The sequence below is a fragment of the Phoenix dactylifera genome, chromosome 14, assembly GCF_051530095.1.
Source record: "Phoenix dactylifera cultivar Ajwa chromosome 14, Ajwa_hap1_PhDact_Kaust_v1.1, whole genome shotgun sequence".
Classification (NCBI taxonomy): domain Eukaryota; kingdom Viridiplantae; phylum Streptophyta; class Magnoliopsida; order Arecales; family Arecaceae; genus Phoenix; species Phoenix dactylifera.
The window spans coordinates 22,652,705-22,680,663 of record NC_143203.1 but is presented as its reverse complement, the minus strand read 5'-3'; the positions used below and the strand labels follow the sequence as shown (position 1 = coordinate 22,680,663).

At 37.2% G+C, this 27,959-nt stretch overlaps 2 protein-coding genes and 1 long non-coding RNA gene across 8 annotated transcripts; 2 read left to right on the top strand and 1 right to left on the bottom strand.

The window, feature by feature from the left end:
• Nucleotides 1-127: 127 nt before the first annotated feature.
• Nucleotides 128-15,576, top strand: LOC103705082 (2-isopropylmalate synthase A-like). 6 transcript variants are annotated; one of them, XM_088710978.2, is made up of 14 exons: nt 128-943; nt 2,441-2,654; nt 2,744-2,824; nt 4,878-4,967; nt 5,038-5,124; nt 7,415-7,515; nt 10,148-10,181; nt 10,279-10,353; nt 12,317-12,400; nt 12,493-12,627; nt 13,806-13,951; nt 14,089-14,386; nt 14,977-15,144; nt 15,312-15,576. In XM_088710978.2, the coding sequence occupies exons 1-12, from the start codon at nt 237-239 to the stop codon at nt 14,228-14,230; spliced, it is 1,896 nt and encodes a 631-aa protein (XP_088567104.1). In that variant the 5' UTR covers nt 128-236; the 3' UTR covers nt 14,231-14,386; nt 14,977-15,144; nt 15,312-15,576. The 6 variants fall into 6 exon arrangements, with proteins under 6 accessions (XP_088567104.1, XP_088567103.1, XP_088567108.1 ...); XM_088710977.2 differs by having other exon boundaries at nt 14,965-15,144; XM_088710982.2 differs by having other exon boundaries at nt 132-943; nt 12,465-12,627; nt 15,312-15,514.
• Nucleotides 15,577-19,115: 3,539 nt separating this feature from the next.
• On the bottom strand, nt 19,116-19,533 carry LOC148700122 (uncharacterized). Its single transcript, XR_015973281.2, has 2 exons — nt 19,407-19,533; nt 19,116-19,304 (listed from the first exon to the last, which is right to left on the bottom strand). It is a non-coding gene; the product is annotated as an uncharacterized LOC148700122 (long non-coding RNA).
• Nucleotides 19,424-24,153, top strand: LOC103705081 (annexin-like protein RJ4). Its single transcript, XM_008788681.6, has 6 exons — nt 19,424-19,563; nt 22,651-22,796; nt 22,911-23,126; nt 23,213-23,422; nt 23,540-23,629; nt 23,731-24,153. The coding sequence occupies exons 1-6, from the start codon at nt 19,488-19,490 to the stop codon at nt 23,923-23,925; spliced, it is 933 nt and encodes a 310-aa protein (XP_008786903.3). The 5' UTR covers nt 19,424-19,487; the 3' UTR covers nt 23,926-24,153.
• Nucleotides 24,154-27,959: the final 3,806 nt, after the last annotated feature.

The following is a 27,959-nucleotide window of genomic DNA, read 5'->3' as shown; positions in this document are numbered from 1 at the left end:
GACCGGTCCAAATAACCCACTCGGGTCCCACGGGACCATTCGCCACGACGCGTACACGTGTGAGCGGTGGACATGGAGATCATCCAGTATCGTCAACTCACGCGTGGTACGAGTGAGGCGGCTGACAGGGAAGGCACCGCATAAACCTAAAACCCTAATCGTATCCCTCGTTCTTGGTTTTTCCGGGTAGTCCTCTCCTCCTCTCCTTCGTTTTTTCGGCCTCCAAGTCTTCGTCCATGGCGTTCTCCCTCATTGTATCAAGCCCTAAACCCTTCTCCCCTTCCAGTAACCCTAACCCCAATATATCCCGCTCCCATATCCTCTCCAATTCATGGCTCTCCCCTCCCTCCTCTCGCTCCAGCGTAATCCCTCATCTTTCTGGCTCCTCCTTCGTTCTTCTCTCCAAGCCATGGACTCGTTCCGGAGCCACCCGATGCTCTCTTCGATCCCGCCCTGAGTACATCCCCAACGACATCCCCGACCCTCGCTACGTCCGGGTGTTCGACACCACCCTCCGCGACGGGGAGCAGTCCCCCGGCGCCACTATGACCAGCAAAGAGAAGCTCGTCGTCGCCCGCCAACTCTCCCGCCTCGGCGTCGACATCATCGAGGCCGGCTTCCCCGCGTCCTCCCCTGACGACCTCGATGCGGTGCGGTCCATCGCCATGGAGGTCGGGAAGCAACCGGTGTCGGAGGACGGCCACATTCCGGTGATCTGCGGCCTGGCGAGGTGCAACAAGAAGGATATCGATGCAGCATGGGAGGCGGTGAGGCACGCCAAGAAGCCGAGGGTGCACACGTTTATCGCCACCAGCGAGATTCACATGCAGCACAAGTTGAGGAAGACGAGGGAGGAGGTGGTGAGGATCGCTCGCGAGATGGTAGCGTATGCCAGGAGTCTCGGGTGCCAGGATATCGAATTTAGCCCCGAGGATGCTGGCAGGTTTTTTCCTTATCTACCTCTCTGTTAAATAATTCCCGTTTCTTTTGAAAATTTTCCATTTGAGCTGTTTGGGTTATAATTTTTGAGGTCTGGAAACATTTTGTGCGGAACTTTGTTAGCTCGATTCTTTATTAATGCCATGCCCCAGACTCTATACTTACTTACCAAACATTTGACTTTCTTTTCCTGTCATTTGGTCTACTTTCCTTGGGATCTGGCACTTAAAGAACCTTTTGAGTGAGATAGCAATCTTGATTGCCTTTTCCTTGTAAGATTGCTGTGATGTTGGACAATATTAGCGTGGAAAGTTGAAGTGTAAACCTCAAGGCAGTTTGAAACATAAGGCTCAGATGATTAATTAAAACAATCAGTATGAAAATGCGAACATAATGTAAGATAATAGCTCAGAAGAAATTCGACCAGCAAAGTTAAAATAAATGCAAGATCAGTGAAATCTCAATCTAACTTATGCGAATATCATGTACTCTCAGTTCCACTCAACAACCAAAACATCTCTGCTTATATTTTTTGGTTCATATGTGCTCCAGGAATGAGTCTTCCATTTTGAGGGAGAGGTCTGGGTTTTGGCCTACCTTGACATGCTCCAAGAATGTGAATTTCGCTTCAAGGCGGTTGGAAGAAGTTTGGGGGAGGGGGAGGGGGTGAGAGAAGAGTTTGTATTTGGTGTTGTGTGGAGTTTCCCTGCGGGCTAAGAAGCTTTTATTGGAGACTTGGGATATTGATTTTGTGGAGGTGCATGCCTCTTTTATTGTATTGGGCGTCCATCTTTAAGTGAATGCAACACTCCTATTGATAAGAGGAATGGAGTGCTGCAAGGCTGAAGCTCAAGCCTATGTGAATCCTTGTGGTGGGTGGAGTGCTGAAAGGCTGCTTTGTCGCTTTCAGAATAGTAGAAAAATTGAAATGACTGAGGTAACATTATTGTTCTTAATTATCTATAGTGGGAGAAAGGGAGCTGGTCTAAAAAGAGAGAAAGCAATATTTATTACATACGTCTTTTGTTATTGTTTCTTTGCCGGATATGCCTAACCACTGTCTAGGCTGCTTCTTTTGAGTCATTGACAAAATATTTCTTTCTCATCATGCATGTGGAATTCCATAATTCTCATATGAGGTAATTTTGTCAGATACCTGCTGTCTCTCCTTTGCAAAATAAGCAACATAAAATAGATTTATTGGTGATTGTTAATAAGTTCCGCACTCTCTTGGATAAATTAAAAATGTCATTATCAGTTCTGTCATAACTTTTTTTGCTATTGATTTAGAACTAGTCATTGTTGAGTTGTGCTTTTGTTTGTATGATTGTCTGCATGCATTCTAAAGTGATCTACAGATACAGTTTTTGTCAGTTATAAAGGTTTGCTTAAATGAATCTGAAAATAATTAGCAATTACTTTTAGGGAAAAGCTGTTGCTTTTCGACTTAAAAGTGCAATTTCATGTCACATTTCATTGCAAACTTCCTGGTTATCTTCAGGTCTGATAGAGACTTTCTTTATCATGTTCTGGAGGAAGTTATAAAAGCTGGGGCAACTACTGTGAACATCCCTGACACTGTTGGCTACACTCTTCCTTCAGAATTTGAAAAATTAATTGCAGACATAAAGGCAAACACTCATGGGATTGAGAATGTAATAATATCAACACACTGCCAGAATGACCTTGGACTTGCAACCGCAAACACATTAGCTGTATGAATCTAACTTTGTTAATGTGGCATGGTAGTCTGCTTCAACAATTGTTCTCCTCTTTACTCACTTCTTGGGCAATCTGAACACAGGGCGCTTATGCAGGGGCAAGGCAACTGGAGGTCACTGTCAATGGTATCGGTGAAAGAGCTGGAAATGCTTCTTTAGAGGAGGTAGGAGTTAATGTGTTATATATCAAGCTGGTCTGATAGATCTTAGATATGCCTGATTGTTAGTGGAGTAATCAACGTAAATATTGAGTTAGCATAATTTAGGATATATGGGTTGTAACAGCATACCATTCTAGGAATGTAGAGCAACTTCTATTTGACATTTTTGCCTATTCCCTGCATTTATCATTCTATCTTGCACTATGTTTTACCACAAGTGTCTTGTTCCTTTTGCAAATGTAAAGATAGATTCCCAATGCATTTTTTGATCTGCTTGAGACAATTCATAAGGAGTTAATCAACATATATACTGCGAAAACTGTGCCTAGTTTATTTTTGCTATGAGTATATGGAAATATACATTTGTGAAGGATTGATGAAAGCAAAAAGTTCATTTACTATAGGGTCACAAGCAAGGGGACAATTAACAATGAAGGTTTTGTGAAAGTCTAATAGAGAATAAACAATGAGGCCAAAAGGAAATAAAAAAATCAATCAACCAAACACATCTGTGAGTGGACATCTTTTTTGAATCTACTAATAGGGGCTCCTTGGAATTCTCAAAGCTAAATTCCAAGGACAGGAAGATGATTTTGCTCATCGTAAAACTTCAGAATCATCAAACTCCATGTCATTGAGATTTCCTTTATGTTTTCCCCCTTACTGCCACCTTATTCATAAAAGGTAAGCCACACAAGTTTTCCTTTCTTGGATGGGGAAATGGGAGTATGAAATTTTGGGAAGTGGACTAGGAGAAGAGCCAAGATTTTTTGGAGGTACATAAGTGGCAGCTGAGAGTCTCATACAAGGAGACATAGTGTTCAGGAAAAGTTTTATCCTATCCATCCTGTGTCTTTAGTAGTCATGTTTGAGGAATACCTTATAATCATGATCAAAATGCAAAAGTTGGATTTTGAATAATCAAATTTAGTCCAAATACATCTGCTTAAAGTATGCTACTTAATGCCATTTAACCAAAATTACTAGAAGGATCTGTCTGCCAAATAAGGTGCACTTATCTCCGTATAAAGTTGACCATTCCCCGCTTGCTATTTTAGTGTTATAAAACCATGTGATTGACCTCCAGAATTACCTCCTTCATTGCTTTTGTTTGTAATTAGTATGCCGAGTAGTAACACGATCTATTGTATGTTGATGTTCATCAACCTTAGCAGCCCATTACATGGCAACTCTGTGAACAATTCTAAACCAACGATAAGAATAAGAGGCAGTTGTAAATATAGGATGATGTGCTGATGATATTTAAATTGTGGAACAATAAATATAAAGCTGACATCAAGTAGGTGAGATAAAGATTTTCTGGTTATTGGCTGACATACTTTTGGAATGACTTAACAATAGTATGTGATTGTTTTGTGATTGATATTTGTCAGAATTGGTTAAGAGTTTGTTTCTTTTAGTTGATTAAATGAAAAAAAATGTTAATTCTAGATTTATTTATTTTTTTTTGCGTACGTGCATGTGGTGACTGATGGTGTATCATGTGCCAACTCAGTTTTATTTTTTATTGCCTTCGTAGTAAGTTACATTGAGTGTTTGGACGCCTGAATTTTGTAACGGTGAATTATGAATAGTTAATTTTACTTTTGTCATCTTATAGATAAACATATAAGATCTCTATTAAAAACATGGTCTGCCGTACCACCTAGTATGGGGCGTACCATACTGTATCGGGACAAAATCGGTATGAAACTTAACTTCAAATCGGTACAAGCCCCGTATCGCCTCATACCGAGGTGTACCGACCTGTACCGAGGTATATTGAGTTATACCAAGATGTGTACCGGCCCGTACTGAGGCATACCAACCTATATCGAGGCGTATTGAGATAAAAATTGAGAAAAATGAGTAGAAAGCTATTTTGTTACATGGGTGTATTTACCGGTTACTGATAGGGTATCCGGTACTGAGATTGCGGACCTTAATCAAGAAACTGTTATTTGTCTGCTATCTTAAACTTGCAGTTGCTAGTCAGTTTTCGTAATATTTCCTACTACTTATAATGGTGTCTCCCCTTGGAATTTACCCTATGTAGGTTGTAATTGCCATGAAGTGTCGTCAGGAACTCATGGGAGGGCTATATACTGGAATCAACACTAAACATATTGTTATGGCGAGCAAGATGGTATTCTAACTAATTGTCATGGAATGTTATATATTACAAGTTACTTAGAATGTAATATTTGTGATCCTAGGTAGCAGAGTATACCGGACTGCATGTACAGCCGCATAAAGCTATTGTTGGAGCCAATGCTTTTGCTCATGAAAGTGGTATTCACCAGGTATGTGTGTGCAATGACATTCGATTTAGAGTCTATTTGAGCCATGAAAACAGAAAGAGCACCTTATACTCTTGAAAGATTGTTGTGTTGGATGCTTCTCTTATATGCTTCTAGTCCATTATAAACTTCGGAGATCAGAGTTTCCATTTTCTTTTATAAAGATATTGTATACAGACTTTTATATGTGGGCTGATGAATATATGATTCATTTAGAATTAGTAATTCCCTTTTCTGTTTTTCAGTTATGGAAACATATGCGCTGTTTAGCCTATTTGTAGTTGCAAAAGATGAGCAAACACATTTGAGATAGACTCGCTAAAATTCATGTTCAAGTAGAATCATTATTTGCCATATGCTCTGTTGGATATATTTTTGTGTTGTGACATTCATTCTGCAGCATTTAGTTTTCTGTGGTTCTTTCTTCATGCATGATGTTTGCATTTGTCCAATTGGATGAAGGAATAGAGGATCTTATGATCACCCATGTCTGTCACGCAAAGCTTTTGTTGCACTCCTGTGTTGAGTGCTTCTGTGTGGTGAGATAGTTGGATTCACAAGCAAGCCTGAGATACACTTATAATATGCTTAGCATGTGCTTTTTTCATAAATGCATGTTGATTAGGTGTCTGCAATGTATATGAATCATAGAATCAATTGTGTGGGAGTTATTATCTTAATAACCATGCTAGGTAGATGATATTGACCAAAATATATATTGCATCTTGTGAATCATCTCAGATTCTAAATCTGGTAGCTGACATCCTTTGGCAACATCTCTGATCTAACATTTGCTTCATTTTGAGGAATGATCGAAGTATCACATGCTGGTAGTGTTCAAGCCTGACCCTGGACTAATATAAGCAATTGATGCCATTTGGTGCTAGTTTTTGGCATGCACTGGCACGAGATAATGCCAAGTACTAGCATGCAACCAATGCTGTGCATCATGAAGGCACTGGCACCTTAGAGTACCTTTTTTTTTTTTTTTTGCTAAGTGGCACTTGAATTCATGATTTTTAGGCTTCACACGTTTTTTTTTGGGCTCCCTCGTTAATGTTTATCTAAAGATAACTGATGTGGAGTTCTTATCCGCATCTGATCAAGGTGAGTAGGGGCAGGACATCTTCCTTATTTTTTTTCTGACTCATCTTGTTTTGTGATCCTGTCTATTTCTTCATTTCATTTTACCTCTCCCGTCCCATAATATGCAGACTTGTCGTGATTTTTGTTGTCAAATTTTTGTGTTGCTCATCTTGTCTTAGTTCAACTAGAGCTTTGAGTGCTGAAATGCTGGTAAATTGCATGTAATGGCTGCTTCATCCAAACACAGGATTTTAAAGTTCAGGTTGCTTGATGCTTATGACTCAGGAAGCCTAGATGTTTATAAATTTAGAAACTCTTTTATGTCTAATATATGTTTTCCTTGATAAAATACCCTTTGGATGATCTTGATATTCCTGTCCATCCTAAATGTCCTGTAGAATTGCAGTATTTGGCAAGTTGGCAAGTTTGAAGCATATCCCGGGCAAGTAAAAGAGTACATGTCAAAATCATCAGAGCAGAGAAATTTTTTATGTCATTTCTTAGTATGGGTCTCTTGACATTTCTTCCTCCTGGATGACATCATCAAACTATCCACAGAACATGTGCTCCCTGGATCCAAGGAGCATAGTCTGCAATCGAAGAACTCATTGAATGATGTTTTGTTTTTAAATGTATTGACCTTAAAGTTTCTTAAGAGCCCAGAAGACACGACCTTTGGACAACTCTTCTTAGCACAATGTCTGAAGATTAAATATCGTCAGTTAGCACCAAAGAGGACTAGCAATTTAATATGAAGATTCATTGCCATTTATTACATATCTACCGCCTATATTTCCAAAAGAACCTAAATGATATATACATATTAGAAAAGTGCTCTATTCTAATGATTATGGAATACGCCGATTGCAGATAAACTTTTACTAAAATTTTGAGCAGCAATAGGTACACAATCATCTACATTTTTTAAGAAAATGATGGACAAGCTTTTTTAGCATAGAGTTACTTGGCTGTACATCAAATTTTGATATTTTAATCATAGATACTTTTGTTTCTTATGAAATTTTAATTTTATAGTTTGTGACAATAACTACCTTCAAAGTGATTTCTTGTTGGTGGGACCTTGGAATATTTTCTTGTTCTTTTTCAAGTACCTTGCATAATTACTTAGCTTGTGGCTGAAGTTAAATGCGGTGCTAAAATTATTTTTAATATCCGCATGATTCCTTTCTCACGTAAACTTTTGTAGGATGGAATGCTTAAACACAAGAACACCTATGAGATTATTTCGCCTGAGGACATTGGATTGTCCCGTTCTAATGAATCTGGTATTGTGCTCGGGAAACTTAGGTATGAAGGTCTCTATTTGTGTTCTCCAATGTAGAAAATGAACCTTGTGCTTGCTTACTAGATTGATTTTTTAACTTGTGATTTGCTTTTTTTTAGTTGATCTATTTATTGAGTACTTATCTGCTCCATTTTTTAAATTAGTTTATTTATTTGTTGAGCACTAATCAACCCATTTCAAAAATTTTTATTAATGTACTTTTTGTGGATTATTCATTTTTGCTTTTGTATGCAAGCTAGCAGTTATCATAATTCCTACAGACATTATTTGTTGTTGTTATAATTATCATAATGCAAGCTATTTTACTGCACTTTTTTTCACCTTTTGGTTTACAACTGCGAATTTTCTCATTGTAAAGTTGCATGTATAACTGTGCATACAATGTTTTTATTTCTGTTATGTGTATATTTTTATATTTGTTTTTGGCACCATTGAGTTTGCTTTGAGGTTTATTATTGTTTAAGACATGTAGTTTCAGCTCATAATGCAATGCTAGTTTAGGACAAATTTGGTGGATAGAGAGGATCATTCTTTACCCTCTGAGAGTACAAATCTACTGAAAATGTTGTTAATATTTTTGGGTTTTTTTAAGTAAATGAATATGTTTCAAAACTATTCTAAAGGGTTCCTAGCAACCAAACTTTTTTGGAAATATACCTAAACAACTAAGAACATCTTGAATGTGGGTTTAAAGGAATTTGGCAAAATGACTTGGCTGATCCTATGCTGATGGACGACCGAAGCTGGCATCTTACCTCCTTCCATTTAAGAATTGCATCAACTCCAGGAAAAACAGAACCAATAGATTAGGGAGATTATTGCAAAATATCTTGCATTTTTTTTTCCTCTACTTGATTGCATGGCATCTTTGTTCTGTGCCATAAGCTATAGAATGAGTTGCCCTCATATTGCTAATTTCTTCATAACAAAATAATGCCTAAATCAAAACTTGGTGACAATTTACTCTTATACTTGTCTATTCTCATTATGCTTGTTTTGAGCCTATGTCAAACTAAATCAGGTGAAAACTTCGAAGAAGAGTTACTAAACAATGAATTAGGACAGGGCAGTTAGCTTCTAACTCAAGAATGATTAAAATTATACCAGCAAAGTCATCATTTGGGCTGCCATCAATTTATATCAAAAATATATGAAGGGCCGAGGCAAATTCTTTTTTTTTTCTTCTAACCCCTTGAACCTCATGTTTAACATGTTAATTTGTAAGATAAATTCTTAATAAGTACATCATGAAGTTTCCTTCTAATTTTCATTATTATTTGATCTATATTTTCATTAGCATTTAGATGAAATTCTAGAAGTGATTTTTCTGGGAATCTCCTGCCATTTTGTCCACCTGTCTTAAATAGAGCTGAAGTAACAGAAGGAGCTTCTTTGCAGAATCGCTTGGCTCTTATTTCTAATTACATTCTCAACTATCATATAATTCAGTAAACTTGCATGTTTGATCTTATCAATTTTTGAATCTTTATATTAGGGAGTGCCTTTGTTATTACAGTCCTATCTTCCTTTCTTGAGCCTCAGTAACCCATTCTTTCTCATTAATAAATAGCATGGATTAAGCTCCCCTCTTTGCCCTCAGGGGTTTGTTATCTTTTAAATCTACTTATGGTTGCACTTTTTTGTGTTAACTTTATTTATATTGTTTTTTTTCACTGGTGTTTTAATTAGGTAGCTTCGAGAACATTAGTTAATATCATTTCTACCGTTAATATTCTGTCTCACATGGAGTGGTATCAATAATTAAACTTGTGTACTTTAGAATTTGTTTCCTTTTTTTTACTAAAATGAGAAACTTCAGAGACACAGCAGAAAAATATGAATTTTCTAGTTTTGTATGGCAGGTTGGACTGTGTTATTTCATCTGCAACACTTAGGAACTTATGCAGGATTATAGTTACAATTATGATTTTTTTTTTTTGATTGTTGGGGTAGAGACATTTCCCGGAAATTATATATGGGTTCAGAAATAGTGAAGGCACAATAATCCATAATATTGTAACTAAATTTAGGTAGCAACTCAGCACCTAAAACAGCATTGGGCATTGATCCTGATGCTAGAACATCTACATGATTATGCCTTTAGATGTGATCAGGGCTGCTGATGGACAGATATGATGCAAATACCACTTTCTGTCATGATGCAAGTACCACTTTGTGTCATGGAGCAAAATTAATCTTACAACTCCTTCTGCTTTAGTCACCCGTGTTGTATGAAATAGGGTAGGGCCATAGGAGGGTATCAAAGAAAGCCATATGCATACCCATCACTGGGAAGATACAGACAGCCAGTCCTCCAGCTCAAACAAAAAGGAATGGAAAAAGATGTGCATGAGTGTGTGCGTGTGCAGGCCTGTCTGTGTGCTATTTGTGCTTGCTCCTTGTGCTATAAATCCTTTTCTTTCTTGTGCTAACATGAAGCTTGGTGATTTTATGTTAAATATGATTGTTTATTTCGTTGATGTTTTTGTTATAAGTTTTTGTAGTTCCGCAAGGTTGCTGCCTTCCTGGTACTGCTTATATCTTAGTTCAGTCTTTTTCTTGTTGAATTCTGTTGTTTTTTTTCGTAATGAAAGAATATAAGATACAGTAACACTTTATATTCTTCCCTTGCAGTGGACGCCATGCTCTGAGATCTAAACTATTGGAGGTACTATTTTTTGTGGTTTTATCTTGTTACTCTCTTTTTTCCTCTTGCAGATTTTAGATTTACATGCATATGATGTATTTGCTATTTATATATGCAGTTCGGTTATGATATAAATGGGAACGAACTCGAAGATGTCTTCAAGCGTTTCAAAGAGGTTGCAGAGAAAAAAAAGGTGAACAGTGGCATAGTCTTCATTGGCTGATCAAATTGTTAAGTTGGTTATTATATTGTTTTGCAATTGAGTCTCACAGCATTCTGTATAAAATTAAAACAAATCATACGGAGAAAAATGAGAATCGAAATCCTTGGGCCCGAATGTTGAGAAGACATACACTTCCATAGTGGAATAGTTTGTTGGAATCATTGTTTAAGAGACCTCTTCTGTGCCTGTGATGTGGACATCTGCATCATGGGACAGGTGCCAGGTCATCTTTGAGATAAAATTTTATAACTTTGAAAGATAGGAAGAAAGATTTTCCTATGAGTCATCCAGCTCTCGTATAAAGGTCTGAAGGCTTCGTTTTGCACCATTAGAAGTTTCAGAATCTTTTTTTTTTTCAAAAGTCGGATACTTTGGGTTATTGAATTATCTCTAGTTGAAAATTGTCAAAATATCCCCATATAATGTCATGGCACTATCCCTAGAAGAAGCCGTCCTCATTATGAATTCTAGAATCCATGTCACAACCCTGCTTTGTCCGCTAATGACATTTATATTGGTGATTGGTTGAGTTGAATTATGGGTTCATATATCGACATAAGATGCTAACATGATCTGCATACATTTGTTTCGAGACTTAAATTTACTCACAGTAACTAGCAGCGACATTCCCTTCCTTTTCTTGATGCTCTTGTTTCCTGCGTTCTTCAACCATTGCTGCAAAAAACTCTTTGAACTGAGTAGTCCCTGAATTTCTGGCTTTCACCTTTCTGAATCTGAGTTCTAAGTCTTGCAGTAACTGCCATGGTTCAGACATGCATCTCCATATTCTGCACCTATCCATGCTCACATGCTTGGTGTTTTTTTGTATCCCTCTTGTTTGGCAGGCATCTTGATTAGTGCTTTTTAGTGAAATGGTTGATATTATCCAACATCTCATATGTTTTAGGTCTTTTTACCCTTGTATATTCTAGGTAAATTGGACCTTAAAAAAAGTCCTCGGTTATTTACTATGTTATTTTCTGTGATCACCATCTTCTCACAGGGAAGTCCTATCTAAAAAGATAATAGATATTTGGGTGACAATTGTAATAAAAAAATATGAAAAATTGCTGATATGTTATTTTAGGAATTCTGAACTACATTGCCAGCAGAACAAGAGAACAATTATGAAGATCTTTTGTTAGACAATAATACTTTAGCTAGAAGGTCTATAAGTGGGTTTCTTTTCCTCTAATGTTATGTCAGCTAGAACTCTCTGTTATGCATATCATTTATTAGTGCATGTCACGATTTCTAAGACTTGTATTTTATTAACTAATACATACTTGATTATACTAATCCATGCTTTTTTTTCATTGATAACTATTCATGCTTCTAAGATGCCCTATTTTGAGCCTTAAGTTTATTTTTTACTAAATGCCATTTGTCCCATGAACTAGCTGTTCTCATGCAAGTTATTGTAACAATTTGAATGATTTACTGTCATAGGTATCACTTGCTATCATAGTATGCATTTTCACTCCCTTCACAGCATTTTTCCTCTTCTTGCATCTTCTTGTCATCAATTTCTGTCCGCCGTCTTGTATGCCACGTTGAATCAATACTTCTGGGAGAAGTAATTTCTTTTAATATCTTGTTCCCATTGCCAGATTGCCACTGTGTTGCTCTTTAATTTTATCGATTATTTCAATTAGCTGGAGCAAATAATTACTGGCATAGGTAAAACTTTCTGGGGAGGCTGCCTGCTTGTCTTCAATCATATTCTTAATTGCTTGTCTAACTTTGCCTTGTGAGATTTGTAGCTTAGGCACTTCCCAAGGGGTTGGGATTTCTTGTGTTACAGCAGTCTAAGCAGCTCAAGAGATGCCTTCTATCATTTATATGAAAACATTATGTATTGATATCTACTGTAATTAATGACTATGCCTATTTTTACAAAGACATCACTGAGGAAATTCTTTTCTGGTGGCAGCGTGTATCAGATGAGGACATAGAAGCACTGATAACTGATGAGATATTTCAGCCTGCAGTCATTTGGTCTCTTGGAGAGCTACAGGTGACCTTATAGTTGATTAGTTAATATATAGTTCCACTCTGAAATCAACTTTGTGCATGGGCAGATTATATTAAAGATGTCTCAGCATGCAGGCTACCTGTGGAACACTTGGCCTGTCTACGGCAACTGTAAAACTAATAGCGTCAGATGGAGAAGAGAAGATTGCCTGCTCAGTTGGAACAGGTCCAGTGGATGCTGCATATAAAGCTATTGATAGCATAGTCCAGGTGAGACTTGAAATGCTGACCTTTTTCTTTAAGCTGTCTATTAGGTAGTGATTATTATTGCGACTTAATTATCTATTACTGATGTGGGAAATGAAATTGAAATCTCTTACAATAGATAATGATATGAACACGAATAAAGGGCGATGGTGATTTGCATTTCTTTTCTATTCTTGACCGTATCAAGGAATTAGGAAAAGAAAAAAGAATGCACCTTGAGAAACTATCCATGTTTTTTTATTTGAAGAGAAAAGGAGGGTGAAAACCCCTAGATTTGTTCAACAAAAATCAACAATGAAAAATGTTGATAAAGGGACCAAGCCCAGCAATGAAACAACAGGTTAACCCAGACAATTACACATGCAATGGCAGACTATCCACCTTTCCCAAACATTGAGCAAACCTTACTCTATGTCAGGAATTACCCAGTTTCCTCCGGTCATTGAAGGAAAACAGGATGGCCTGAAGGCCCACCCATATCGAGGCATTTTTACCTAGGAAACTCCTTGCATTCCTTGCCGACAAACTCCACACTGCACTGCCGTAGCTGAATAGTCCAAGCACTACATATCTTTGCCAAGACATGCTTCCTTATCGATAGGAAAAGACCATTGCTGGTCTCTCTTCTATACCAAGGTTAATGTGAAGTGGCTGCCAAAAACTTCTAACAAATGAACAGTATAGGAAATCGTGGTCTTCTGTTTCAGTGATAGATCTGCAAAATGCACAACTGATTGCTCAATGACAATGTTTCTTGGCCAGGACTTCCCCATGTAACTATGATTTCTAATCACTAGCCAGATATGCACCCTAACCTTCGAGACACTGGAAGATTCCACAGAGCCTTACCCAGACCATCTCTAGTACCAGAGCTTTGTGCATAGCCTTACGGAAGGGATAAAGGAGGGCCTCCCCACTGCATTGAGAAAACTAATTATAAGTTTTTTATTTTTTAAATATAATTCTTTCTAAACATGAGTACCAGGTTTTATGCTTATTAGTAACCATAAAGTATCCCAGGCTAACTCTGTGTAATTTATTATTTTTTATGAAATTTGCAGTTAGTTCTTCATGACATATGTTGGTTCTATATGTGATTCTAGGATTTTCTAGAACTAGACAATGGAATTAATTCTGATTGGTGCCTAGCCAACTTTGGGACACTATGTTAACACCTGCAGGTACCAGCAGTTCTTCGAGAGTATGCCATGAATTCAGTCACTGAAGGCATTGATGCAATTGCCACCACAAGAGTGGTCATAGGAGGAGATAACAACTCTATGGCTATGCATGCCTTAACTGGAGAATCTGTCCGCCGTACTTTCAGGTCTCTCTCTCTCTCTCTCTCTCTCTGTGCACGTGCATGCATGTGTGTGTACGTGTGTATATTATTCTAGAAACTATCCACTGTATGCTTGCTTTCTCATCTTCCTTTCTGAAAAAAACATCTTTCCTTTTCCCCAGTGGAAGTGGTGCAGCAATGGATATTGTTGTTTCGAGCGTCCGGGCCTATGTAAGTGCACTCAACAAGATGTTGGGCTTCATGTCTGCTGTGAAGGCTACCACGGAAAGCCCTCAAGGCAAAACATCCCGAAGTTCTGAATAAACTGTGTTGCCTTTGGAGACCATAATGTCTGTTCTTTTCTGCACAAAGAAGGGATTTAAGGCCGAAGAATATTCACTATTTTACATGAATTGAGTGTCAGAGCATCCAATCAGACATACTTCAAAGGTGAAAGGGTTCCGGAATTATTGGCGAAAGGTTTGTCTTATCAATTTCTTACCAATTTCCCATCATTTTATGCCGATCAAAAGCCACAAGCATGTTTCCAGGACATTGTCTTTATTTGATGTTTTTGTCCGTGTATCTCAAGCCTATTTGTTCTGTCCTATGGGGTGGTTGCATAATAGCTTTCAGTTGTTTACATGAATGTTTGACCTTGCTGACTGGGCTTGCAATAGATGCAGTACTATTTAAGCAGTCCTATGTTGGCAACATCTTTTTCCTTGAATTGAGTTTGGACTTCCTTTCACAATTCTTAGGCTTAATCTTTGAAATCAAAACGTGGGGGTCTCTGAGATTGCCTTTCCAAGCTTTACATTTTGTATATTATTGTGTTGTGACACTGACTGCAAATTCAGTGCGACATTTTTGTACACCAGTTGTATGACTACCGGGACAGTGTAACAAGGTTTGGCATGAAGTTTGGCTGCAAACATGATCTGCTCATCTCTTTAACTATGACTGGCTGGTTCGAGTAGTTGATTTTGTTTGGCTTAACCAATCAGCCTTTCATTTAACTATATTTTCCTGCTTCGATTTGATTGAGTTTTGTTTAGGGCTATGATCAGGAATGGCACATCAGAAATCACTGCTTCCTGGGAATAGACGAGAGTAGGTGGGTTGCAGAAGAAACCATACCATACTGAGCTTCAACTGTCAACTGTTAGCTATTTGGTCTTTGCTCTATCAAGGGGGTTCTGGTCTCTTAATCCGTGAGCACTACGTTAAATTCAGAGGTTGGTTGGTGTTTTTGAGACAGTTATTCCTAATTTCTATGCTACATTGATAGTTCAGCTTTTCCTTGCATGGTATTTGCTGCATTTGCTGAGTGATGATCTATTTAAGTTGCCCCCTGAATAAACTATCAATAAGCATGAGCTTACATATGGTGCTTTGGTTTCAGGGTTAGATGTATTGGATTGTATACCTGAAATTAGGGGACTTGGCTTTTGATGGTGATGCAAGAAGTAGGTCTAGAAGTCCCTTGTAATTCTCTAACATCAATATTTTCACCATTCTAATCTGTGCAACTTTGAAGAGAGTGAGGAATATGTACTGCATCTTATAGATTGACAATATATCTATCAGTTTAGTTTAAATATTATAGTGGAAAAATGACCTGTGATTGTTGTAGAACGAATAATAGGAATGAGAGGACAATGATCTCAATTTGATGATGCCCACATACATTGTAATTCAGCATGAAATATCATCACGGCCTTCCTGTTAGGTTTGGAATCCCTCTCTAGATAGGAGTTGGTTCTATAACTATCATGGGACTCAATGGAGCCATTTTACAAGTACTCTCTCATTGTCATGGTGAAATAGGTAGACTTGCTGCTCTGCCGAAGCAGTACTGGAGCTGTAACTGCTTTGTAATGTCATGTTGCAGTCATAATGTATACGTATTGGCCATTTAATTGTTTGGTCATAAACCATCAAAACAAAATTGTTTGGTCATATTGACCATTTACTTAGAAAGGCTTTTCTTAGGAAGGGTACTACTGCTGTTCGTGATTTCCCACGCTTGGTAAATCAGGAAAATGTTTGCAAAGCTAATTCATGAGGTGAATTAGGTGCGGAGTACTTGTGAGGAATTCAATAGTATCCTTTTGGCGACATGGGATTGAAACTTTTGCTTGCAGAAAGAATCTCTATAGCAAAAAATAATGCATGATGCATACTACCGAAGGGGAAAGTTTGGAAACAAAGGAAGTAAAAGCTCTGGATCATTCTCGCCTTTAAGAAATCTGTGATGTTCTTCAGCCATTTTGGGAAAGTTAGGAGCATACATTTTCTGGAAGGAACTCGTGCAGTTGGATAACCTCTCTCTTAGCAGCTCATTTCAAGTTGTACTAAGCATCTCTCAAGCAACATGTGGCTATCTCAGAATTCAAGAATAGGAGGAACAGTTCCTCGCTTGTAACTCAGGAGACCACGATCCTTTTGAAGAGAATGGAGAACGGAAAATCTATTTAGTCTATTGAACTTGGTTAAGTCTGGAAGGAAACCAGAACTCCCAGGATGGAAGCTTAGTTCTGAATCTTCCGATCAAAGATTTACTGTTCAATTATTTTATTCTTTCTTTAACAGGAGGGGAGTTAAGTGCCCGCTTTAACCCTTTTTTTCTCCTTATTTTTGTTTTTGGAACACTATAGCGTCCGAGAAAATGAGAATCTTTGTGGCTTGTCATTAGGATTAGACTTCACACAGTGGAGGTGCTTGCGAAGAAGGGGTGGCATGTCAGCTCAGATTGTTGCTTTTATTCATTTATTTATTTATTTTGTGACAACAAATAGATACCGTCAATTATATATATATATATATTTGGTTTTAATGGCGGCTTACATCCGATGGGTGTGAATGTGGGTCAATTATATATTTTTGCAATGTTCGTTAAGCCGATATGGAGGAAAAAATGAAGGGAAGAATTAAGTTCAGAGGTTATCCTCCTACGTTTCTCTTTGGTCACTCTGAAGAAAGGTAAAGGAATAATAGAGCTACCTGGGAGGCTGGGACAAAGTTGTACTTGCCATCACGGTGGAAGGACAGAAATAATAGATTTTTTCTGTTTTTTTAACAGAAAGAAGGACCAGTTGAAGCCATTGCTATATAAACTCTGCACCTCTTTGAAGATTGGAGCTGTATGGGAGACTCTAAAGTCTAAAGTTCAACAATCAGATATTGTGAAACTCTATCTCTGCAGTCTTTCTCCTTGGCTTAATTTTTTTGTGCTTCTTTCTACTCCTTTTTTGTATATCTTTATTTTTTTACTAAAGAAAAGGTCCGGTCGTATTATTTTAACTCAAGTTGGGCATGTGCATTTGAGTGGAAACATTGATAGACTATACGAGCGTAAGCATTATAATTACCAGGGTCTAGATATTTTTAAAAATTTACCCTCCAAATATGATATCCAGAATATCTGATTGTTAAGCACAGAGACATGATCATTGGAACAAGTTTCATAAGCTTGAGATTATTTAAAATTATAATATTCTACAAGTCAGCTCTATAATGCAAGCAATGGCCACTTCATCAATATAAAATATGCAAGTCATGTCCGGTGCTCTTTGAAGGTTCTGGTGGAGTGGTTGTTTGGTGTGCGAGGTGGTTGGCATTACCTTCGTTGCTCCTTTCCCTGCGCCGGGAGGGACGGAGAGCGCCAATCAATTTAGCAGTGCGAGTTAGAAGTATTATTTTTGGCTGCGATTTAGGCAAAAGATATGTTGTTGACTGATTTCACCAATGATGCTTACATTTGGTGACGACAACGGGATTTGAGATGGATTTGTGTTAGGTAAGCTGAAAAAGTCTATCTTCTACGGGTTCATACTAACTAGAGGTTTAAAATTACATCCTTCCACAACCACCACCTCTTCTTAATGTAATCTTATCAGTGTGGTTGTGGGATGGGCTGGCTTGGGATGAGGTCTAGGGTGATATGAGCCTCAACATCCTGTGTTGGATCTCTGGCATCTTTTACTTGTTTGCCTCATAAACCTTGTCATTGTTTATCTTTTTCATCTTGGATGAGACTCATAGGATGTCAAACTAAAACTAGGATGGAAAGAAAGTTACATATAAAAGACACATGCCCCTCTCTTCCACTCATTTGTGAAAGATAGTTTATATAAATTGAGTACAGATATATAAAAGCTAAATTAAATTAATTGCTTTTAGTTTTCACACCCAAGTAATACTGAAAGAACCACCTTATGAGAACAACCCATAGGATAGTTTATATGTCATGGATTTTTCATCAATATGACATCAATTAGGTTTGTAAAAGGTGATACTTAAATATCTTTTTACAATTTACGCTAATGGAAAATACATGCCCCCCTTGCGAGCTGTCCTATGAGACTCATCTCATAAAGTGGTTTGTTCTTTTAATTACCAAGACATGAAAAATATGCTATACTAATAGAATGCACATGTAAAGTTTAGAGTACAATATTTTTACTTTTCTCAATTGAGCAACATTAGAAGGACCACTTCATAAGACCATCCCATAGGTTAGTTGATCTTGCATCGGCATGTATCAGCTAGGTTCACAAAATGTAATAACAAGATTTAGGTCTCTGTTTTTTATGGAGCCAGCTTGATATCATGCTAATGAAAGACAGAAGACTAATATGTTGTAAAAGATAATTTAAAGTGTTTTTGATGATGGCGGGCTGGCACTATGCTCATGAAAGATGCATATTTCATGAACTATTTGTTTGATATATAACCGGGTTCTCTGCAGTGTGCGGTTACACCACAAAATTTTATGCATCCCTGAATGGACATCATAAGAAAATGGACAACCATCAAATAATGTATACAATGTTTGTGGACTGCTTGGTTTGATAGCTGTCCATCTTCTGGTGGTAGCCATTTATGGTTGCCCAGCACTCTATGATACCATGTATATTGTCCGCGATGCCATGCGTGCACCATGGAGGAACCATTCTTGTTCCAAGTCTTAATTTCAAAGTAAAGTATACAAGAATTAAATGCATACATAAAGGCTTACTCTTTTTTTTCAACTGCTAGTAGAGGTACCCATTTTACACACTTATGAGACAATTAATGTTTAACAAATCTTTCATCAGCATGATACCAGTTAGTTCACAAAGGATAACATTTATCACGAGTTCAGTTGTATCACGAGTATTTCCTTGAAGCGTCTCATGAAACTGGTGTTCCAACGCATGAACTAGCGCAAGAGTCTGATGTAAAATTTCATTCCATCCGAGATCAACAAAAAAAGTAGGCAGCACCAGCAAACAAAACAGGAAAGACAAAAACGGGTGGAAGAACGTAACGTAACCAAGTAGAACGTTATGAAAGAGGGAGGCGTCCACCTGGCTGTTACTAAATGGAAGCATTCAATCTCTCCTTTGAAGACCTGAGAAACCAACGGGCGTTACATTGGAGTACCGTCGGTTTCATCAAAGAGATAAAATAAAATAAATAAGAATTCAGCATTATATAAAGGGTTCTTCCCTACCTTGCAGCACTACCAAGCTCTCATCTTTCATTTTGTTCCCTGTCCAAGTCTTTGAGTTGCTGTTGAGAAGAACAAAGAGAGATGGCTACGCTTACGGTTCCAGACCCCATCCCTTCTCCAGCTGAAGATGCCGAGAAGCTTAGGAAGGCCTTCCAGGGTATTACTTCTCGCTTCATTCCTCATTCTTCTCTTCTCATTCTTCTATCATCTTAGTTTGGTGTTATTCTATCTAAGAAGTTCTGGGAGAAGCTAATGGATAGGATGGATAGGACATCTTTTTGGTCGCTGATATCCCTACCTTGATAAAGCTCAGTATGCCCGAAGGGGTGGAGAGGAATGGATCGCAGATCGGGGATATCCACATTTCCATGTCTAGAAGTATTATGGATTTTTAAATCTGATATTCCTGACTACGAAGGTGGGTGGCTGATGCCAAGATGAAGTGGGATGTTAGTTTATCTTGGCCAAAATAGATTAACTTTATGAAGACATTAACTTTAATATTCGATAACTGAAATTTTATTTAGAGTCGTTGAAAGGAAAAAAAGAAAAATCTGCCAATTCGTTGATATGATATTGGCCCCTATTCATATCGTTACAAACTAATATCTCAGTCCAAGACTTCTTCTAGGATAAAAAGAAATTGGCTTTGTCTCTTTATGCAGCCTGAGTTTTCTTTTCTTTTTCTGTTTTTCCTTTTTTTTTGTGATGAGGTTAATATTTTCTTCATGGTATCAAGAAAGGCTTTAAGTTCCAGGCCATCCCTTCCCTGTGAGTAAATGGGACCGGGATGGGATTGGGACTCCAACACTCATTTCTGTTGGGGAGAGAAGAAGAAGAAAAGAGTAAAGAAACAAAAAAGAAAATATAAAGAAAAGAAAAATAATGAAAGGAAAGAATAAGAAAAAAAAGGAAAGAAAGAAACAAAGGTAAGAAGAAAAGGCAAGAAAGAAAAGCAAGAAGGAAAACAAAAGGAAAGACAAAAAGGAAGAAAAAGGAAAAAAGAAATTAAGGAAGGGATTCAAAAAGGAAAGGAAAAAAAGAAAGGTAAAAAAGAAAGAAAAAAATTAAAGAATGGATGCATGACCAGACCGCTTTGCGGAATAGGGCGAACAACGGGACATCCCATTCTATTGAGAAATTAGGACACCTCCGTTCCATGGAATTTAAAACCTTGGTATCAAGAATGCTTTCTGGACATGCCATTATGCTAACATGCATCCATGCCCATCCATTGGGTCTTTGGATGTACAAAAATATGGAGGTGCATGCATTCATATGTCCCATGGCGTGATGAATTGACGGCTTGGACTATAAAATGTCGGATTTGCTTTTGGTCCGACCTACTCCATTTTTTTCTTGCAACATATCTATGATGCGATATGATGTCACAAGCACCAATACTTAAAATGAATGTTATGTGGCTGGATGATTAGTTCCTGGGTGCCAAACTAAACAGCCTCTGATATATCTTTTCATGTGAGTTCATCAAGGCATAATCACATAATAGAATGTGATATTTTTTTTCATCATCTATTAACCCCATGATACAATTTAGATTGTAGGTATCAGCTCTCCGACATGAACAATTATGAGGACATGCTAATTAGACTAACATGAAATGGATTTTTTTTTCTTTTTTCGGTTTTTTTTTGTGTGTGTGTGAGAAGCAAAGGTGCAAAAATTTTCAAAGCTATTTTCCCCCTACAATCTATATTTCTTCCAACACACCATCTTAACCGATATAAACCAAAATCTCAGTTTATTCATCTTGCTATCCGCCATCCATCGATATGGTGACTTCAAGTTTTGAAATCATTGTTTCCAACCATTAGATCAGATCTACAATTATTTTTCACAAAAAAAAAAATCAAGAAAGTAAATACTAAATATCGAAACTCTCTCCTTTCAGAAAGGAATGCCATATGTTGGCTAATTGCAATAGCCTGACACAGTTTCTGTGTTTCTTTTCAAAAAGAAGGGAAGTTCTTAGGTTGGATGAGAGCACAATATTATTCTTTCTCCAATACAGTTTTCACTAGCTCACTTGTGCTACCTCTCTTTCCTTGAACCTATAACAACTATAGTTGTGGACACCTACATAAAAATCTCTGTGCATACCTTCAGGTATACTGATCAGTCACCACTCATCAGTAACCTCACTAAGATGACCTTTAGGCCAAGATTCTTTTTTATGGCAAATTCATGGTTGGCTTAAAATAATTCAAGCTTACATGTTTTGGATCCAGTTTGGTTCAGGGATAGCCTAGTTTTTCTTGAGGCAGATCCTTGTTCTGCTCACAGAGTAGCCTGGACCATTCGTTTGGGCCACATATTGCACAAAAGAAATTATATGATGTGTTCATGGCATGCTGTGCATCATGTCTTGCATTAGATGTTTAGATCTTCCAACAAGAGTTGGACCCAGCCTGCTTCCATGGGTGTTTCTGTTGGTCACTACAAGCATATATATATATGCATGGTTATGATATTGTAGTTAGTTTGACCTATTACTATTAACATGAGAACCGTGCCCCTCCATACACAATGTTAAGGAGACTTCATTTGAAAGGCCATGAAACTGGTCCACTGCCAAAGTAGATGGCAGATACTTCAACTATTCTGATAGACCATGCAATGTACTCTTCACCACTAGAACTTAATTGGAACCCACAATTATCAGTGAACCATCCGCCAATTCTGAGAATGCAATACCGATCAGCCTTGACGTTTAAATGCTCGATCGGTAGCAATGCAGAGTAGGTAACTTACAATGATCTCTAGTGGCATCATCAAGGATGTTGTGAACTGCACAAGTGGGATAACAAATATTTTAATTCACAAGAATACAGGTCATTTAAACCCTTTATTAATTATTAATGGTAGTACTCCATTGGGACCTAAAGCTAAAGTTTGTAGGACTAATAATTGCAAGCAACCTGGAATGCACTCAATTATTCAACTTATTTTTCAGCCATTCAGAGATAAAGCAGGTGTACACTCGAGGTACAAGAGAGAAATATCAGAGAATAAGGTACTAAAGGTTATTTTTTCTTTTCATTACAATCAAATTAGGTACATCTGTTTTGGTCACTATAACTTATGAGTCATGAGACATAAATTGAATATATGATCAACTGGAAGCAAATTAATAGAGCTCTTTCTTATCATCTATAATTTTTTTAAAAGAAAAATTATCATATGCTTAAATCCCAACGAAAGGAGTTTTAATTTGTTGTACTAGGATGGGGGACTGATGAGAAGGCAGTTATTGCCATATTAGCACATAGAGATGCAGCTCAGAGAGAACAAATTAGGTTGGCCTATGAAGAACTTTACAAGGAGAATCTCATCACGCGACTTGAATCAGAACTCAGTGGACACTTTGAGGTATCCACCTTAATATCTTATCTCTGTCCTGTTTATATAATATGACATCGTATGCACTATGGCCTTAAAGATACATTTTTATTAGATGTAGTACATTGAAATTTTCTATTGCAGAGAGCAGTCTACCGTTGGATATTTGACCCAGTTGAGAGAGAGGCTATTATGGCTAATGTGGCCTTGAAGAAGAATGTGGATTACCAAGTGATCATAGAAATTGCATGTGTGAATTCCCCCAAGGAGCTTCTGGCAGTGAAACAGGCCTATCATGCTCGCTACAAACACTCCTTGGAAGAAGATGTTGCTTCAAACACAATTGGAGACTTTCGGAAGGCATGCTCTTAAAAATCATAGCATATTCATATTATTTTTATGTTACGAAGTCTCTCATGTTTTTGTGGTTCATGATCAATTTGCAGCTCTTGGTTGCACTGGTGAGCACGTACCGGTATGATGGTGAGGAGACAAATACAGGTTTAGCTAAATCAGAAGCCAAGATTCTTCATGATGTTATTGAACAGAAGATCTTTAATGATGATGAAGTAATCAGAATTTTGAGTACTAGAAGCAAGGCACAACTTAATGCCACCTTTAATTGTTACAAGGATGAGTATGGCTCTATCACCAAGGTAAGCTAATTATCTAATCTAGTACTTTAGTACAAAATCCTTCGTTCAATTAGCCAATCCCAGTTTACATTTTTTTTACAATAATAATAATATATTTCTTTTATATACAACGATAAGGCTTTGGCTGGTGAGTCTCCGAATGAATTTGCTTTGGCACTACGCATAGCGATCCGCTGCATCACCTCTCCTAAGAAGTATTTTGCGAAGGTGAATAACTATGATAACAGGAGGGATTTTTCATCTTTACCAACTTCACTGAATAATCCTTGCTCTGTTGTTCTTAATTATCTAGATATTTATGATTTTAGGTTCTACGTCATGGAGTCGACTCAGGAGCTGACGAAGATGCTTTAACTCGCGTGATTGTCATGCATGCGGAGAAGGACCTGAAGGAGATCAAAGAGATGTTTCATAAGAGAACCAATGCTGCTCTTGGACATGCAGTAGCCAAAGTGACTTCAGGAGACTATAAGAGCTTTCTCCTTGCTTTAATAGGGGATTGAACATGGTGCCTCTGCATGTGTTTCTACCCTTTATGCCTAGTGGTCTTCTTCTAGTTTATAAGTATTGTGGAAACATGGGCTGCTTTCCTTTGGGTATGAGCTGCTGGTCTTGAGACAGTGAACTGCTTTCTGGTGCTGTGTTTTTTGTGTTCATGTTGAACTTGGACGTATTTCTGTTTCTCTTAATATTTTAGTGTCTATGTGCTGTTAAATATTTTTGCTTCAATAGTTTGTTATGTTAATGCTGCCTTCCATGCTTTTGCCCGTTAGCTTTGAGCTACTCACTGCATTGTAAGTTCCCATGCCTACTTTTCAAGAGCCAACTGCTGTTTGATATTTTTCACAGTACTAGGATGATCTGGAAATAATATTTATAAGTGATCCTATTTTAACTATGGTATTGACTTTGACTTTGAATTAGGTTATGAAGTAAAGGATTCATATTAGCCTTCTGGAAGCATTCTTAATATGTAGAAAGAAAACAACTAAAAGTACAAATCATATATTAGAGTGTGCTTTACTCTCAAAAAGAAGATATTATCGAAGTATGCGTACTATAGAAAAGTGCAAAGAGCTTTATTATTCTTATTTCTGCATGGTTCCAATTTATAATCAAAGGTTTCTTCGACACAAATACTACTGGCCTGTGCCGAATTCAGACAAACAAATATGGATTTTTCAGATCAGTTTCATTAACAACTTTTCACAAAATTTGGTTCATTAAAATTATTTGTTATATTCTTACATGGTTTGGAACTTGAGTTTTTAACTTTTGTATGCAATTGCAAGTTCTCGGAAAGCTTCATATGCAATTGGTGTGGCTTTGAAATTTGATGCAGCACCTACCAATATAGAGCTGTTGCGCATTCTATCCGTTTACAGTGTAACAGTGTGGTTTACCAAGGCTTTTCAAGCAAAACTGGGCATCTAATTTGAAAAGTAGCACTACTAGCATAATTATGACTTTAACAGTGCAATCAGAAAATGTAGATTAGGACTCAAAGTAGATGTAGCCTCCAAATATTTTACTACATGGTGCGATCTTTTGCCTATGATGCATAAATAAGGACCACTAAAAGCTTTTTTTTTTTTAATTTTTGCATACAAGACTCAGCTTCAGAATCTGAGGTGCTCCCTCCTACAAGCCTAGCAATATGGAGGATTGTGGTTGGTGGCATTTGATCATGATACAAACCATGACACAATCATTTCAGTGGGTGATTGAGACAGGCATAAGATGAATCACGATCGCAGATGTTTGTGGCTGAGACAGAAGCTAAATAAAATCTCGATCGATGCTCTACAAGATACTGAAATCTCAATGATCTACCATAAAAAAATACCTTGAGATTATCGATTTATAGTGGTCAATGTATCACATATGGAAGATACTGAAATCTCCTGCAGATAATTATTACTTTATTTTTTTTAAAAAAAAAGGAAGGAGGATTTTTTTCGAGAGAAAGTTTATTTTGTATTTAAAAAAAAGAAACTTAGAGCTATTTTTCTCAAAGAAAGAGAGACCTACCTTTATGATATTTATCCAAATCTAGATTGTTAAGAATCTACACCCCCCCCCCCCCCCCCCCTCCTTTTTATTTGACCCTTTTCAAATCTTCTAATTCTCAACAACAATATCTGGTTTTAGGGGGGTCAGATGAATAAATTCTTCGTACAGCAACATTTATTTATTTATTTAAGAAGAAGAATGTTCATTGATGCATGAAGACATTGAAGAGTGCGACAAAAAGATGAATGTTTGAGGATCCGGCGGCTGGTACAGATTCACGCTTAGGGGGCCAGAAGGATCTTCTCATATCCTCAGATGTCTTGGTCTCCTTTGTCGTTTGGCTCCTCAAAATCTCCAGGGCCCAAACTGATACATGCGATGATTAACTAAGAGCAAGACAAGATGGCATGTTCTTCACGTTGTGCAGTAACAAAGTGGGATCCACTTAGCCTATAAGATTCGCCCAGAAATTATTAGTTGGATCATATCCATCCTAAGCTGATGGATCATTCCAATCATGAAGCAATATGCAAAAAAAAAAAAAACAAAAAAAAAAGAAAATGAACGTAATCCATACATATTTGTGTGTGTTGCTTCGCGATTGAACTTGTCCACCAGCTCAGCAGTAGATATGATTCAACTAAAATTTTATGCTAAAATATGAGGTTGAGGAGCAAGTACCGGTGGCAATAGGCTGCACCCTAGATAAATCCAAATCCGAAAAGGAAAGCTCGTCTGATTTTGCTGAGATTTTGAGCTATTTGGCTCAATAGGATGAAAATAAGATTTATTTGGCTGGAAAGTTTGAGCTCGAATTGGAGAAAGGAGGGTGGCAAGGCAAGATTTTATGAATAAGCACTATGCTTGTGTGTCCCTCCGAGAGAGCAAACTTTGATAGAGATAGCTCAAGTCCTATGATACCTTATGAATCGTTGATCTCTAGTTATTCCCGGCTGGAGAAAATTATTTGATATTTTTTTTTTTCCGTCTCTTTTGACATCTATCCAATGATAAGGCAGGATAAAAAAAGCCTGATCTCGCTTTTAATCTCAACTCCAAACTAATCTCTGAAACAGAGGAGCAAAAAAGGGGATCATTCCATAAATAAATTTCACTTGGTTCGCTTTTGAATATTTGTTTCAAAATAAATAGCTCATTCTTCCTTTTGATACTCGGCAAGACTGAGCTTATTCTAGGCCTTATTTCTATCTTTTCTCGCATGTATGTTTGTTTTGGATTTAAGGTGGAACAAATTTTCTTTAACTTGTTTATTCTAGTTATCTTGTCAAAACCCCCTCCTTTATTTGATTAGAAAACCGATGCACATCAGGAGGAGCGGAAAAGAAAAGCAAGAAGAGAAGAGTAGGAGGAGGAAAAAAAAAAGACAAAGAAAATATTTTATTCAATCATCCATTAACTCTAATCAAGTGCATGGATCCATATATAGAATCACAGAATGATAAAAAGACTTATAAAAAAAACAATTTTATAAAAATTCTAAAACGATAATACGCAAACAAGTCTAATCAACATAAAATAAAATAAAATAATATAAAATCAATTCAGCCATAAAGAAAGAGACCGGACCATTCTTCTGGGATGAACATGGCTTGTGTACTAGGAGTCCGATATTAGTGTCTGCACCAAAAATTAATTCAAAATTTTTATTTTTTTTTAAATTATTCAGAGTAAAATTTTTCCATCCTTGAGGATGAATACTGCACACTAGACGACCTAAGCAAAAAATACTGCACGCTAGATTGAGACCACTCAAAAAAAGTTTCAGCTGACTCACGGACTGCTTTTATACTTTAGCTTGTGGTATGGCCTCACCTTTTTTTTGTTATTATTATTATTATTATTATAGCAAAAAAAAAGTGAACAAGGTTTTTTTTTTTTTTTTTTGGTAGAAAGGTGACCCATACATTGGGTGAGGACACCTCCGGTCAACGACCATCATGGCGGGAAGGGGTGGAACCCACTCCAATGACCTCGTGGGGCCCATTCCAAATTTAAGAGAGCCGGCATGACAGATTCGGTCTTCTCCGCAAGAAAGAGGGAACTAAACTTTTCCTAATCTGAGGGCTGATGTTGCCATAAAGGCAAGAATATAATTTCCATTCCCACGCTACGCAAAGTAGCGATAATTGGGACTAAAAATATAGGATCCGATCCGCCAATTTGGTGGTCAGACTATTTTTTTTTGCCCCCCCTTCCCCTTTTAAGTGGGCATGAAAGCTTATTATACAGCAATTATTTACCCAATACCCGTTGCTTATTATTTTATTTTATGTTATATTAGTTTTAAGAAGAGGTCAGATAGGAGATAAGGTTTAAAATATCTATAATTATATTTTTTATGATTATCTATTATTTTATAATATAACATAATTATGCATCAATTATTTTAATATTTAAAAGCTAAAATAATATTTTTAGGTTTATAATACCGGGTGAAGAAAATAGCTGTCTAATATTTTTATAATTATCTAAAAATAACAAATATTCAAATCTATTCGCGCCT

Excerpts from the sequence above, each read along its gene's own strand:
- LOC103705082 (XM_088710978.2), top strand. The coding sequence starts at position 237 with ATGGCGTTCTCCCTCATTGTATCAAGCCCTAAACCCTTCTCCCCTTCC. Across the intron at positions 944-2,440 it reads AGCCCCGAGGATGCTGGCAG|GTCTGATAGAGACTTTCTTT; the intron begins GTTTTTTCCTTA and ends GGTTATCTTCAG. Across the intron at positions 7,516-10,147 it reads ATTGTGCTCGGGAAACTTAG|TGGACGCCATGCTCTGAGAT; the intron begins GTATGAAGGTCT and ends CTTCCCTTGCAG.
- LOC103705081 (XM_008788681.6), top strand. The coding sequence starts at position 19,488 with ATGGCTACGCTTACGGTTCCAGACCCCATCCCTTCTCCAGCTGAAGAT. Across the intron at positions 22,797-22,910 it reads AACTCAGTGGACACTTTGAG|AGAGCAGTCTACCGTTGGAT; the intron begins GTATCCACCTTA and ends TTTCTATTGCAG. Across the intron at positions 23,127-23,212 it reads CAATTGGAGACTTTCGGAAG|CTCTTGGTTGCACTGGTGAG; the intron begins GCATGCTCTTAA and ends ATCAATTTGCAG.